General features: G+C 35.7%; 1 protein-coding gene across 6 annotated transcripts in view; it reads left to right on the top strand.

Moving 5' to 3' along the window:
* Positions 1–16,115, top strand: part of phf3 (PHD finger protein 3) — an 85,871-nt gene that overhangs the window by 25,043 nt on the left and 44,713 nt on the right. For 4 of the 6 annotated variants that reach the window (XM_028820748.2, XM_028820747.2, XM_051919116.1 and 1 more), the window contains 3 exons: positions 4,784–5,046; positions 7,418–7,576; positions 8,135–9,746. In XM_028820748.2, the coding sequence (XP_028676581.2) occupies positions 4,809–5,046; positions 7,418–7,576; positions 8,135–9,746 (2,009 nt within the window). In that variant the 5' untranslated portion in view covers positions 4,784–4,808. The remainder of the gene's footprint in view (positions 1–4,783; positions 5,047–7,417; positions 7,577–8,134; positions 9,747–16,115) is intronic. The other 2 variants (XM_028820749.2, XM_051919118.1) reach the window with 2 other exon arrangements.

Here is a 16,115-nt window from a genome sequence, read left to right as displayed (position 1 = left end):
AAAAAAAAAAAAAAACAGTACGAGGAAAGTTCAAAGAAAGATTTTTTTTTTTTATTTTTTTTACAATGTTTCTGTTTGGAGATCGTTGTGTAAATGTGTACAACTGAGCTGTGACCACAGATTTAACTTCTCTGTGGATGATTCATTCAAGCAATTCAAGGTCACTTCGTTGTAATGAAAGCATTTGCTGAATGTACTTCGTAGTAACGAGATTTCTATAGTCTCGTGTCATATGGGGAAACTGTCGGGACCATAAAAATACTTTGTTGTAATACTCTCTCACCTCGATCTCTCTCCTCTCTCTGTGCCGCTGCAAAGCCCCACCCGCCTAGCGTTCTGAAAAGTCTGAGTGAGTCTCCGTTGCCGGCAGTTCTCTCGCGGCCCAGTAGTGGGTCACGTAATTGGTGGTTGGGGACCCCTGGTCTAGAGGACAAAAGGAGGCTCAACTAAGTATTGATGTCATATCTCTGTTGGGGTGCCCACATTTATGCACCTGTCTAATTTTGTTATGATTCATATTGCATATTTTCTGTTAATCCAATAAACTTAATGTCACTTCTGAAAAACTACTGTTTCCATAAGGCATGTCATGTATTAAAAGGAAGTTGCTACTTTGAAAGCTCAGCCAATGAGAAACAAAAATCCAAAGAATTAAGAGGAGCTCCCAAACTTTTTCATATGACTGTATTTTCAGATTGCTTGTTAGGCTTCATTCACACCAGTATGTTTTAGTTTAAAATCACAGGCATTGATCTCACCTTTCATCCACACTATCCTGCCGTTTTTAATTCCCACAAATGAAGACTTTTGAAAATGCTGTCCAGAATGGTATGTTTCATTAAAACACTGGCTCAGTATGGCAGTGTGAATGGGTGAAATCAAGTATTTTGAAAATGCAGACTCCAGATGCACTCTGATTGGTTTGTGCTCATTACTGGCCCTTCCCTGATTGGATCCTCTTCATTACAATGTCTCAGTCCTCGAATTGGTCACCCTTCATGGAAGAAAACCATATTCCAATATAGCGAACACAGAGGAGTTGCTTTTTTGTTACTTGCCTGTATGCATCAGAGTTGCGTTTTGTACAGTTTGAATGCTGCATACACACACACACACACACACAAGGCAAATCATTTACTGTTCACTATAGTTTTGCAGTAAACCATGTGGACTGCGGCATTACTATCCCGTTAAAGATTTTTCTGTCAATGTGTGCATGTCCAGTGTAGGTGAACAGCTAAGTTATATACGTTTTCTGTCATTTCATTGTAGGTGGAGATACTTTCATAATCATGCTAGTAGGTGTGTTTTTTAAATAAAATCATAGTAGTTTGGACATAGACCTAAGTTTTTGACACTCTTGAAAACATTGTGGCTTTCTTAATGTTTCTGCAAGTCAAATCAACAGTGTTGTTACGTGAGAAGTGTGTACTTCCATTTTACTGGCTTGTGAATGTGTGACAGTATAGGAGGGTTTTGAACAAGAATTCTACCTCAACAATAATGCTGTTTTCATTAATGCAAAATTTGTAAACTATTATTAATGTTTACAGAACACTGCACTACTGGGCATTTTTCATTGACTTTTCAATGTGTGACAGTCTCAGAGACTTTTGAATAATGCAACAATAATCATCTTCTATAGTTTTATCTCTTTTCAAAAAAATATTTTGTATGCATCGCTCTCTCTCCCTCGCCACAAGATATTGAAAATGGTAATGAATATTAATATTTTTATAAGGATAGTATTGAAGTTCGGAATTTCAGAATTTGTGACGACTACTACAGACCAAGGTTATTATAGTTAATGAAAACTAAAATCAAAACTGAAACTGAAACTACTAATAAAAAACATTTTCATAAACTGAAATAAAATAATTAACAAAACTGAAATGTAAAACTAACATAAAATGAATCTGTTAAAGTGGCTGAAAAGACTAACTGAAATAAAATATTTGACTAAGAATATTTTTAGTTTTCGTTATGCCCAGATGTGTGCAAGGGCTAACATGGGCTGCAGGGGTCCCGAAATTAATCAAAATATATTAATATGAATTTCATGTTTGGTTTTTGAATAAATATTTCTGTTATATCTTTCACCCTTTTAACTTTAAAACAAAGTCCCTTGAAACCATGTAGTGTATTAAGCTTCCACGATCATTAAACTCGTATCCAAAGCCATTAAGTCTACAGTTCTGTCTGATTGTGACACAAAACTAAACTCCATTGTAGCTCTTTAACCATACCATAATTACTAAAAATGAAGCTTATATATATATAAAAATGTTTTTGAGAAATAAAAACTAAATTAAAACTAAAATTACACGATGAAGGAAAACTAAAACTGAATTGAATTTCCAAGTAAGATCAGAAATAAAAACTAATATTAAAAGGCAAATCTACAGTAGCCTTACACCAGACTCCCAATAAAGACAGGTGATTGTAGCAACTGAAGCATCATGTACATCAGTGTTAATGTTATATTGCGTATTAAATAAAATGATCTGTTTAATCAAGTGGTTAAAGAAAGAGGGTTAGGTAGGTACACTTATTCTTCCTTGGATTTTAAATTATTATTATTATTATTATTATTATTTTTGTAATGGAAGATTTATTTATACCAGTGAGAATATGCATTCATTTGTTGTGCCATTCCACAAGCAGCACATTTATTTTCACTACCCTATCGTATTATGGTAATGTCCCATTTGAGTCATTTAGCATGTGTCTAGACTTCTCTCGCCAAAAACACTTAAAAAAATTAATAAATAAAAAAAATAAACGAAACATGAAAGATCTCTTTTTCCACCTCTCACAATGAACTTTGTGTAAATCAAGCAAGTAAATCTATAGTAGTATGACCTTATCAGTGGCTAAAACTTACTTGTAATACACAATATTTATATTACATTATTCTGTTTTAACAGAAACACTGTCTTTTACAACTTTAATTCATTATCTGTACAAGTACAAATGTGCTTTGTTAATATTCCAATTATTATTTTAAATATAATCAAAGAGGTCAAAAACCTACATACACTAACTAGGAAGTCTTACTATAGCATGTGCCACCATGTGGTGTGGGATTGATATTTTTCCAGATGACTAAACGATCTAGTAATAAAAACACAGGGAAATCCTAGGGTTTACCCAAACAGCATTGTGGGATGGCCTGTGCAATCTTGCACACCAATGGGACCTAAAGCTCAAAGCCACTGTCAAGCAGCGTGGTGGGAGCTCATATGGATGCAGTTTACTCTAAACCAACCTAGCCTGTTAGGTTCTGTAAGTTATTAACCTTTTCAGAACACTGTCAGATCGAACCCTTGCCATCAACAACATCGATCATGTTTGTGAAGGTGTGACCTGCAGTTTAAATATCCTTGTGTCTTTTTAAATTAACAGAGTTCATTGTATTAGGGCACATGTACACTTCATGTTTTCCTGTGTTATTTTTACAATTGCATAATGCATATTGTCTGCGGGGCACCATTAAAGTGTATCTTATTCTATGGCCTCCCATCATATCACTGGTGAGAAATACGTTGCATTAAAAAAAATAACCTGATGTACATTTTCCATATATAGAGTGCCAGAAACTCATGCCTCTTAGTGCATTTTTTTTTCTTTTTGCAAGATAACACACAAAACAGGAAACCTGCTACTTGCGGTTCTCTAGCAGCCTTCCCTTTAGTGTTTCCTGCTGGTGATGCTGAGCAAACACACACTCCAGGAACCTTGCAGGAATGTTCCCAACATCAACAGTGTCTCAGATGCATGTCACGATTGCCATCATAATAATTGGAAAGGCCTAGAACACTACAACACGTCATAAGACTCAATCAAAATGTCTCCACGTGACACGTATGACAGGAAATTTCTCCATCTCTCTCTCTCTCTCTCTCTCTCTCTCTCTCTCTCTCTCTCTCTCTCTCTCTCTCCCTGTTTAAAACCAACCAGAGGAATCTTTATTTGATCACAAAAGCCAGGGAGGCACGTGTGGAATTAGCACATGAAAAGATAATCACACAAAAATGGCATGTTGAATCACGTAGATACATGGGTCTCTGCATATGCACAGGTCTGAATCAGGCCTTTAAGTGCGTCCGTAAGACAGTTAAACTTCCCAATTGAATTTTAAATTAACAATGCATATGATAAGATTGTTCAGTTTAAATCCATTTTGAGAGGTGGTTAATTGTTAACATCCTGCTGTGAAGAAACTGTGAAATTTCCCTGTGGCCATTTTCCATTTGTGTTGAAGAGAAATTCACTTCATAATTTCAAAACAGTTTGATCTTGTGACCTCTTCATCTTTGATAGATGAAAACTGAGAAAGCTCAGCTTACTGTATTTGTCCTTTCCTAATAGCACATAGACTTAAGACTGGGTCCAGTAGCTTATGTGTGGACTTGTCTAGTCACTCATTTAAAGATAAAAAGATAACAGGAATCGAATAAATGGAACAGTTACTGTGTGCTATGACAAGAATAGGTTTGTAAATTATGTGCGTGTTTAATGCACAGTTAACTATACACACTATGAATAGTGTGCGCTTATTTTTTTCCCTTGTTTAAACCAAATATATGTTCTGTTCTGCCATTAAAATTTAGTTTAATAATGTTCCAGAAATACTTTCACAATGGTTTCAATAGATCTGCAGTTTTATGAGCAGTTGAGGTTATGTTAGATCTTGTTTTCACTTTTCTGAAGTTGAAACGTTTTTGAGGAAAGACTTGGGCTTTTTGTAACAAGCTCAATGTATATTCTTTTATTTCTGCAGAATTGAAAGAATCAGGACAGCATTCATGGATATAGTTGACACCTTTAACCATTTAATCCCCAGTGACCAGTTGGATGACACCTTACTTCAGGGCCCAAACTTGGAAAGTGAAGTCAGTGATGAATTTGGAGCAGGTCACAGCTTACTAGAAGACTCGCTGAAGAACATGTTGAGTGACAAGGATCCCATGCTTGGATCTGCTAGTACCCAGTTTCACCTTTTAGATAATGATGAAACCAACTTTCAAGCCGCTAGTTCAGCAGGTATCCAGTTATCAAATTAATTTAAAAGTATGAATATGAATGCATTTACTATTAACATTATAACATTGCTTGTTACTTTTTGTATTGATATTTGCATGTTTGAATATATGTTTATATTTATACTAGCTGAAAATTAAATTTTTCAGTTATTTGTGATGTAAACTTTTTTTTTTTTTATTATTATTATTAAAACCTCTGGCATTTTTCCACTTTGTAGAATTTCAGGTTTTTCACAGGACTTGAGTTGGTTACATTTCAATACTAACTGGAAAATTAGGGGTGTTCTAAAACATTTGACTGGTAGTTTTACGTTTTATATATCACTTACATAATATAGATACCAGATACCACATACATACCGTAAGAGAAAACACCACATTGCTTTGAAACTACATTTTTCTTCTTGCAAAATTTTGATAGGATCTGTTCACTTGTGCAAATACCTGTTGGGAGAACTGCTCAGTAAAACGTTCATCATGGTGGAGCTTGAAGTGAACAATTTAAACTATTATTTTTAATTATCAATGAATGTTAAACAAATACAACCTTTTATGTCCTTGATATTATCTTTTTAGGTATATATTTTGTGATGTTTCATTTAAAGAAAAAAAGTACCTCATTCCATTATGCTAAATATTGAGAATTTTACAGCAATTTTGTATTCACAGATTTTATCCCAACTCAAATATTTCCTGTTTATGAGCATTCTACTATACCAATAAATGGTTATTTCCTAGCCACATACACACATTTTCAAACTCGCCTAATCCAGGTAAATATGTTTTGATTTGGTTTTTAAAGGCAATAGACTTTAAAAACTTTTTACTCACAGCATTTACATTCTTATTTTTCTCCTTATTAAGTAAGATCTCCTCATAGCTTAATTTGCTTAATACATTGATGCTGGACTACTTATTACCAGGTTGCTGCAGTATAGGTCTATGCATATATGATAAATAATGAACTCTATCAGAACTCATAAAGAAAAGTGTTAGAAAGTAACAGTTTTATTATCAACAATAACTGTCAAAAATGTAAAGAAACTGTTAAGTGCTTTATTTTCATGAATAACATGTAAAATGCAAGCTTAGAAGCATGTGTGCCAATAATATGTGTTTGTGTTCACCGTCCACCGTACTTGTCACACACAACACATTTGGTAGTTGGTGACTGTTTGCAGTCAGTGGGCAGTAGAATGTCCATGTAGTGCTGTCCTGAAACTTATGACAAGTTGGACGCCTTGTGATGAAGAAATGCTTTTGTGGCAGCTAGTTTTGCATCAGTACAAAAGCCTACAGGTTTCATATCATCTGGTTGATTGTCACTATCTTGATCACTATCATTATCATCAGAATATTCATTTTGCAATAAATGTAGTTGTTTCAGAACATCAGCATCTTTGTACCTTTTCCACGACAATATAACTACAGACTGTGTATTTCTAACACTATTTTCAGCAAGCAGTTGCCACCAAAAAAATTGTTTAGCAATCTACAGGATGGCAGCAGTAGAGTAGGTAATTGAGATGCAGAAGCAAAGTTTGGCAGCAAGCTGTTTGCATCTATAATGGCTGTATACCGAGATGCGACTTCTCTCGTATGTCATGTTTTGACAAGTTCAATGACATACGGCTTAACTTCTACCTCACGTTCAGAGACTTAGTAATGGATGCCATGTTTAATTTTTTTCTTTTTTTTAAGTATAAAAAGTTATTCCATTGTTTCCTTCTATCTCCTATTTGATGTTTGTCATTGTTAATATGTTTTGAAATCAGTGGACCCACATGATCTGAGATTGACACTCCTGTTACATCTGTTACACGGTATAATGTTGCAGGGAATGTGTGTTTTTTAAAGGATCTGAGTAAATGAACATATAATTAATTTTTATTGTAGTACTATAGAGAGCATGCATTTAAATTGTTGTTTTAACAGTTTTATTATTTAAAAATGTTAACATAAATATACTTGCAGTTTAGTAGTAGTAGTTTATTTATATAACACCCTTCACAGACAAAAGGTCACAGAGCGCTGAACAGCAAATACAGTACAAATACAACAGTTAAAACAAAACATAAAATATGAATATGGTTTAATTAAAAAACATTTTTATTCTCTTATACATAATGTATTAGTTATTTTTTAAACATGATATGTAAACTTCCAGATTAGTAAGATTTGTTTACGCTACTAGGATCTTACTAAACAAACAAATATTTATTGGATAAGCAATAATTTTATCAGTTTTATTGTGTTAAAGTAGGATTACAGGTTTACAGCTTTTATGTATGTTTAGTTTGTTGTCAAGTGATTATTACCTCTTTCTACGTAGCTCTATCTTTTGAGAAATTTGCTCTCTTTTAAAAATATAGTTGTTGAAATTGAAGACATTATTCAGGAAGGACATTTGAAGGAAACTGGTCATGATGCCATTGAGGAAGACTTGATCATCCCTAGTAAGAATATGAAAACCAGAACTCTAAATACTTCTCCACAGTCAACTAGAAAATCACCACGTCTGCAGTCACAAGGTAAAGATTGTTAGTGTAATTGAAAAATATACACATTTATTAAGTTGAATGATTAAGGTGGCCAGATCTGTTTTGCAGCACCTGAAGATACTGAATACAGAAGTGCAAAAACTAAATCCGAAGCATGGCTTCAATAAAACATATCAGTTTAAAATAAATACACTGTGTATGTAGTACTCCAGCATGCTTTTTATCACAGACTTAGAACAAAGCTCAAATTTAGAAGGCATTTATTTACAAATGTATACATTATTTTGTTTATTCATTTTTTTAGTCTAGCAGGCAGATTAGTCTAGAGCACAGTTCATTTTACATAGACATTCTTCAACACTGAAGATAATAATAATAATAATAATCCATTACATTTATATAGCGCTTTTCTCAGTACTCAAAGCGCTATCCACACAGGGAGGAACCGGGAAGCGAACCCACAATCTTCAACAGTCTCCTTACTGCAAAACAGCAGCACTACCACTGCGTCACCTGATCTTGTTCTGTAGCCTGTATTTTCAACTAAACTCTGAACAACAAAATAACTATGATTCCTTTTGCTTTCAGAACCAGTGAGGAGTATGAGAGAGAGCACATTAGCCAGGCGTTCAACTGCTTTAACTTCCCAGACTGTTAAAAAGTCACCCACCAAATCTCCCACTGCGAAAAAAGGAGTACAGAAAAAACAAACTTCAACCCAAGAGTTAGATTCAGGTTTGTTAGACATGGAAATAGAAAAGAAGGAAGCCGAAGAGTGTGAACAAAAGGTTACAGATGTTATTGATTCATTGACTATCAACACAGAGAAGTGTGACGTTATGCCACAGAAGGAGAGTGAACCTGAAGATTTTACCAATATCAAAAAAACAGATGAGGTCTCTGAGAATTCAGAAAAATCTCAAAGTGCTCCTTTAATTTTGCAAGGGACAGTGCAAAATGAAGACCATTCTACTTATGAGGATAATCAAAATGTTTTAAGAGGAGAAGGGGAAAAGTTGACTAAAAATGACAGTAGTACCCATTTGGAAACATTTCAAACACAAAAAGAAAAAGATACAAGTAAAGATAGTTCTGTTACTAAAACAGATTTTGAGGAAAGCCTTGTTTCCTCTGAACATGGACCTAGTGAAAACCCAAACAAAGCTCAACAAGATAATAAAGATATAGAAAACACTTGCAGTACAGAGTGTGAAATGACCGAGTCTGTTTGTATCACTGAACATTCTGCTACAAAATCTCAAAAAGAACACAACCAAGTTGAAACTTGCAGCACTGAAAACTATGAGCCTTCAGGGAGTCAAAAATGCTGTGATTCTGAGCAAGAAGGAGAAGCTGCTTTGTGTGAAAGGACTAATTCAACATCAAGTAAAAAGAACGAGGGAGATCACAACAAACACGATCAGGTTCAGTCAAAGAAGCAGCTGTTCAAATCAAAACCATTGAAATCTAGTTTGAAATCACATGGAAAAACATTACCGAAAACACATTCAGAGACAACAGAAGAAAAGAAGTCTTTGCCACAGGTACTTCCAAGGGCTGACATTCATAATTCTCAGGGGACCACACAGAAGCAGATTTTGATGGCAGTAAAACGGAAAACAAGTGACCAAAAAACACATATTCAGCAAGGACCAAGCAAACTACAAAAAACTCTCCCTGGTCAGGACGTGAAGACAAAACTGGCAACCCCAGATAATAAAGTTCAAATCAGACAAATACAGAAGTCATCGTTGAGCAAGCGTATTAGTCTTTCTGATTCAAGTAAGTCTTCGACAAAGCAGCCCTGTGAGCCTGATTTTGTACGTGAGGACCATTCATTGGAATCGCAGCCGACAGTTTCAAAACCTGCTCACTCCCAAGTAAGACCATTGTCTCTTGGCAGCCACAAGCAACAGAGTGCCCATGTGTCTCATGGAAAATTGAGCTCTGTTCAGAAGGATGACACAGCAGATAATGATGACAGAGAAAAGCATAAATTAAAAAAAATGGAAAAGGGATTTCAGAGGCAGCGCAGAAGCAGCAAAAGCATTTCTTTGGATGAGCCACCTTTGTTCATCCCCGACAATGCACCTGTTGTTAAAAAGGAAAGTGTTGACGATGCAGACTCCAGTGAAATTGAACTTGTTTGGCACGCCAACAAGCATAACTGTGGTCTTTGTAAAAAACCTCATGGCAACAGGTGAATTTCTAATTACTTTTCAATTAAATTTAAATTTTTTTTTTTTTTTTTTTAAATCATGAACTCATCACAATTTTATGAAAATATTGCAATGAATGGTTTACTTTTCAGTTTTGAACAGTTAGTTTTTTGTATACGTTTTATCAAGAAAGATCTTTAAGGTTCAAAAATGTATCTTTTTAGATAACAAAACAAAATTAAGTTATTTTCATAATATGCAACAAATCTCACATTTTTATAAAACAAAATAGTGTGTTTTTGAAAATTGCGACCAGTCAGATGGCAGTGTTTGGTCCACCTTCAACTTTTTTGCATAAACATTATGAAGAAATTCATAGTGGAACTTGCTGCCTGCATCTGTAAACTCTTTAAAACTCTGCCCCTTTTCTACTCTAATCATGTTCACAGTAGTAGTATACGAAGGAGGATATGATTTTAATCTTTGACTGAGGGAAGGACTCCTCATATCCCCTGTCTGTGAATGTAATAGAAAAGTGATGCATGGTCATACTAACTAAGCATTATTTATTTCTGAATTATTGAAAAGAAACTTTCAGTGAATAAGTTTAATATGTGTAAATAATAAATGATGATGTATCACTTTTCTAAAGGGTGGGGTTTAGCATGGGTTTTAGAATAGTGATATATAATGATTAATACATATTAAATTTTCTCATTGACAGCTTCTTTTTAGTAATTGACAAATAAGAACTGCATAGTCAGTACTGTCAAAATTGGACACCAGCCATTAGTGGCAGATTCACGGCTCTTCAAAGTCTCTTTTGTTACAAGACTTTTCGGACCAAGTTTGCCCCTAAGTCTTTTGTCAGTTAACTGACATTTCATTTTGTGAGAGTGTTTTCTGACCATTTGTACATTCAGGAAACATCCTGACATCTCTAGACTCACCCAGAATTAGTCCTAGCATAATACTAGTCTAGACTTGCAGTTAAAGTCTGTACTTTAAGCTGGTGACTCATTACACAGCTTCTCTTTAGAGGGGATGTGAGACTTGATGACTTCGGTTGCTGATTTCATCATCTGAGCATTTCAGACTGCATAAGTAGAAATCACAGGATACGACAAATTACAGAACTCCATGCAGACTTTTAGCACTGTTTCACATTTACGAAGTATTGCGATTTTTGACTTTTTTTTTTCTTACAGGCAGTAATGTGCTGCCTGTCAAAGCTGGTGCTTTACACATGCTTTCTGTTTATGGTGAGTCCAGCCACAATCTCAGTCCCAATAAATTACCCCCTTTTTTTTTCTTTTTCGTAGAACATAAAACAGGAGATGTCCGACAGACGGGCCTCTCATCTGTTTATGAAGCCTTAAACACCAGGATTCCTTACTCCTTGTTGTTGCTTTTATATGCATTCTTCTTCTGGCTGAGCACACTTTGGTTCTCAACTCTCTGTCATGTTTGGTGCCTGACTCTGCGACTTAAGACAAATGAATTGGATTGAGTCGCTGGATGTGCCAGACTACACAATGGGCGATCATTGGAGTACACTGCAACTACTCTCTACCCATTAAGATTTTATGATTAAAGTCTGTGACTGAAAAATAACTGGAAAAGTCATATAATATGATAGGGCCTTTAGTCATGGCATACTATTCATATATGTGCCGAGTGTTTTCTGTACTTTCATCAAATATTTTTTGTATTGTTGTAGCTTTGGACAGTCTGTTTTTTTCAAAAAACCAAACACATATCTAGTTTTTACTAATGTTTTTTTTAGTAGTTACCATATATACTCGCAGATAAGCTCTCCCGCGGATAAGTCGGGACTTGATTTTACAGTATAATTTCTGGTATTTTATAATGTTGGTCATATAAGTCGAAATGCGGAAAACTCAAGCTATTGGTAGTATGGATTATGATATGCTAACGCCTACCTGACAGAGTAACCACTGAGCACACAGCCTTTTTTTCTATGTGGGTGCGGCAATGCACTGTATCAGCGCATGCTCCTATCCTCTCTCTCTCTCTCTCTCTCTCTCTCTCTCGCGCATTCTATTGTGCCTACGTGACTACACGGTAATATCCAAACTATTCCGAAGCAACGTTTGCACTGATTTGTGTTTTTTATATCTCACCCCCTCATACACCTTTATCGTAAGAGCATCCCTTATCTACGATGGAATGTTCGATCAGAAGAAAATATGAAGCTGGTTTTAAATTAAATGTCGTTGAAGTAGCGAAAGAAATTGGTAACTGTGCTGCTGTAACAAAATTCGAAGCATCTGAGAAACTGATGCGAGATTGGAGGAGGCAAGAAGATGTAAAAAAAAATAAATTAATTGTCGCATTTTTGAACAGGAATTTAAGTCGGTGTATGATTTTATGATCGATTTTTCAGGTTTCAAGACCCAACTTATATGTGAGCTTATACGGTAAGTATGATGTTTAAAGCAATCCAGATAACTTCATATATATGAGGCTGAGCAACTGCTACTTCACTAGATAATGGTACTCCAGTGATTTTAATGAACGAGTCAAATCTGTGCTGTGCATCAAGTAAATATAAAGTGAAAAAGGGTGCCCGATTAGCAAAGAGCTGACTGTGTTAGAGTTGTACTGCCAGAAGGGAGAGAGTGAAAGTTTACCTGAAATGGACTTACACTGACATTGTCATTATTGTAAACCAAACTGCAATATTGTGCGTTTTTCAACATGTTCTCAAAACATCTTAGAAAGATTGAAGATCAGCACAAAATAGACGTGTGTACACCTTTACTATACAGAGTCCAAAACCTGCTGTATTTTGTAGTATTAGTGAAGAAAAGTTTTTTTTTCATGCTTTCAAAATGTAATAATTTCTTGAATAGCTGTACCTCCAAGAAACATTTTAAGTATTTTTTTTTTCCCAAACATTTTTGTTTGATACCTCCTATACTTATATTTGACTTTACATTTGCTGTATTTTGTTACTTTCAACACCAAGCTTGCCTTGTTGGCATCTGTGCCTGCTAGTCAGTAAACTTTCTGCTCTATATCACTTTCTCGTTCTCCCTGTTTGACTGTTTTATATATTTAAAGATTGACTTCTTGATTCTTTACAGCAATAATCACAGATTATAACACAAGTACGTATACTGTTTTATGATTTGCTTAATTTCTTAAGATTCCAAATTATTTGCAAATACATTTTTTTCTTTTAACAGTGTGTAAGATGCATGCTGGTTTTTATTTGATAATATTCACCACCATAAGTATAGTATCCGTCTTTGGACAGTTCATATTTTACGTTCAGTGTTCATAACAGCTTCATGAATCCTTCATCCTCTCTGGTGTGGATAGATACGGCTGGCGGCAGAGAATCGTCTGTAAGGGGGCATTTGGAGTTCTGATGAGGACTGTGGTATTTTGATAGACATGGAGCCATTTCAGCTACTTATTTAAACATTACTTTCAATCCCAGTGAACAGTGAAGTAACATGTCAGTATTAAAATTTGGCATTATAAAATTACACATTTTTATTTTATTAATATTTTGTTATCAGATTTTAAACCTCAGCTCACAGAGTAATGCGGTTGTATATTTGACTTTCTCCAATAATCCTAACAGATTCAAAGATCACTAGGACAACATATTTATAAATATTTTAATTCAAAATGAATGTACTGTACATAGACTACCCATTGTTCACCTGCTAAACAAAAATACAATTTGAAGATGTAAATTAAATGTCCAATAATGCAATTTACCCAATAACTGATGCACACACATTGAATAATTCACACAAAAGAAAACTACAATGGCTGCTGCTTTTTTTCCTGCTTGTAGCATTTCAGTTTAGAGTGAATGTGGTGTGAGATGAGTGGATGAGCACTGAGCTTCACGGACGGGTCACTTTATGGTTGGTTAGTGTAGTTATCTAACCACTGACAAAGTATAAATATTTTTAAGATGGCAACTGGTGAAAATGTTTTTTGCAGTATGGTATGTCACAGCAGCTATTATCTCCTTTAGTCAGCATCTTCACTAATACACTATGTAACACAGTAGCTTGCATTCTATGGGAGTTTGCACAAAGCATAGACCCATTTTGCCAGGAATGCGGGAGGGCATGTTGCAGGCTCCGCATGTGCATGGAAGGCCTTGTCATATGCAGCAACGTGCTTTACCTTTAGATGTTGTACTGTGTAAAATGTAAAACCAAACAACTTACAAACAGCAGTGAAAAACCCTAAACTCATCATCTTCTGATCCTTGCTCAGTTTTTCTCCTCATGCTCGTTGACATAAGGCAACATGGGTTAGTCAGCATAGTCATGTTTAGGAAGAGTTCTGTAGATTTAGCAAACTTTATGTAATGTTCAGAAGTAGTTGCGGAAAATAGTAAAAGTGCTGAACATTCAGATATTAACTTTTGAATATTAAATGTTGTTAAATATCTAATTGAATCCACAATTTAATTACTTTTCCAGTTGTAGTAGGGTGTGGTAGATCCTGTAAGTTACACTGCCCTAGAAGGACAATAAGGCATTTGCACTAGCCCTGGGGAAGGAGTCATTGCGGCCTTGCTGAAAGCCTGCAGTGTTTGCTCAGGACACTGCAGGGCAGTTAACCGGCACATAGGGATGTCTAAGGCAAGATGTTGAAATACCTTCTGACTAATGGTGAACAACACAAGGTCCCCTAGGTTGACCCATTTCTGGAAAGTTGTCTTTAATGTTACTTATCCTTGTTACTCCAAGTTGTCTTCTTGAAGTACTCAAGATTGTCAGCTCAGATAACATCTTATGCAGAAAACCGGGGACTTCTAGTCCCACCTGATATGCATGCATTTATTGCTCCATTCTAGGAGGTTTTGAAGGATGTAAATCATAGGGTAGTTCCCCAGTAGATTTTATCACCCTCTTGGGGTTAACCTCAGACTGCCTTTCTTGACATACCCTGGAAGTGAATTTCATTTTATTCAAGAAGACCGAGAGAGGGGGAGAAGAAACAAGCCACGAGAGAAAAGAAACAGTCTGTGAGACATCCTGTATTTCTGTCAGTGTCTCCTGTGGCTCTTTGTTATAAGCGCTCTTAATGGGAGTGCAGTAAATTGGATGTGAAGGCACAAAGTTTAGTTCAGATATATATATTAATCATTCATCTTTTTATGAAAGAAAAGCTGCCAATTCTTTGAACCTCACATTAACTCTGACTGTAATGTTGTAAAGGTGAGCAGCAGAGACAACATACATCATTCATGTTTGCCACTAACCCAGTGGTGTTTTTTTAAGCCAAAGTATAATGTACTTTCACAGAATGCCCCGCTACCCCTTGCAACAGGTTATTTCTACTTGTACCACATCTAAGTTGTTCTGCTTATACACAACACATATTCATATATGTTTAACTGGTCTTTTAGGAAATGCTTCAGCCATAGAAGGTTTATCCATAGTAAGTACAGCTTTGCCATCGGCTTGATGATATTAACAAGAGCACCATTGCTAATTGCTGCCCCTACTTTGAGTTCTGCCTTCAAGAGGTGTTGATTTGATTAAGAAATGTGGCACTCAGTGACCTGTCTAATTGTTCCCACCTACGTTTAAGCACAATTCAATAATTGTTGTCTCCAGATGTATGTATTACACATCTGGATCTGCAAGGCTATGTTTACTTAGATGGGACAGTGAAAAATGTATATTTATATAATCCATTCATTTTTTGAGACTTGCATTTTTTAAGTGTAAGGGTAGGATAAATGAGTGCAAACAGGGTGGAGTAGGTGGAGATGAGTGTCAGAAGTGATTTGTGACAGACGGGTATCAGCAAGAGTGAAAGGGAAGGTCTACAGGACGGTAGTGAGACCAGCTATGTTATATGGGCTGGAGACGGTGTCACTGACCAGAAAGCAGGAGACAAAGCTGGAGGTAGCAGCGTTAAAGGTGTTAAGATTTGCATTTGGTGTGATGAAGATGGACGGGATTAGAAGTGAGGACATTAGAGGGTCAGCTCAAGTTGGACGATTGGGAGACAAAGTCAGAGAGCCAAGATTGCATTGGTTTGGACATGTGTAGAGTAGAGATGCTGACTATATTGGGAGAAGAATGCTAAGGATAGAGCTGCCAGGGAAGAGGAAAAGAGAAAGGCCTAAGAGAAGGTTTATGGATGTGTTGAGAGAGGGCATGCAAGTGATGGGTGTAACTGAACAAGATGCAGAGGACAGAAAGATATGAAAGGAGATCTGCTGTGGCATCTCCTAAAAGGAGCAGCCGAAAGGAGGAGGAGGAAGTTAGGATAAATGAGTGATTTTCACAAATCTTCCAATCAAATCACATTTGTTATGGTTTTCAAACAAGCATTTTTGTTTCTGTACAAAAAGATTGCACATTCAGTATCAAGTCAGACAGGTTTTGTTAGAAGAG

Source organism: Erpetoichthys calabaricus, chromosome 15 (assembly GCF_900747795.2).
Source record: "Erpetoichthys calabaricus chromosome 15, fErpCal1.3, whole genome shotgun sequence".
Classification (NCBI taxonomy): domain Eukaryota; kingdom Metazoa; phylum Chordata; class Cladistia; order Polypteriformes; family Polypteridae; genus Erpetoichthys; species Erpetoichthys calabaricus.
Note: the sequence above shows the minus strand (reverse complement) of the source record. Positions and strands in the feature narration are given on the sequence as shown.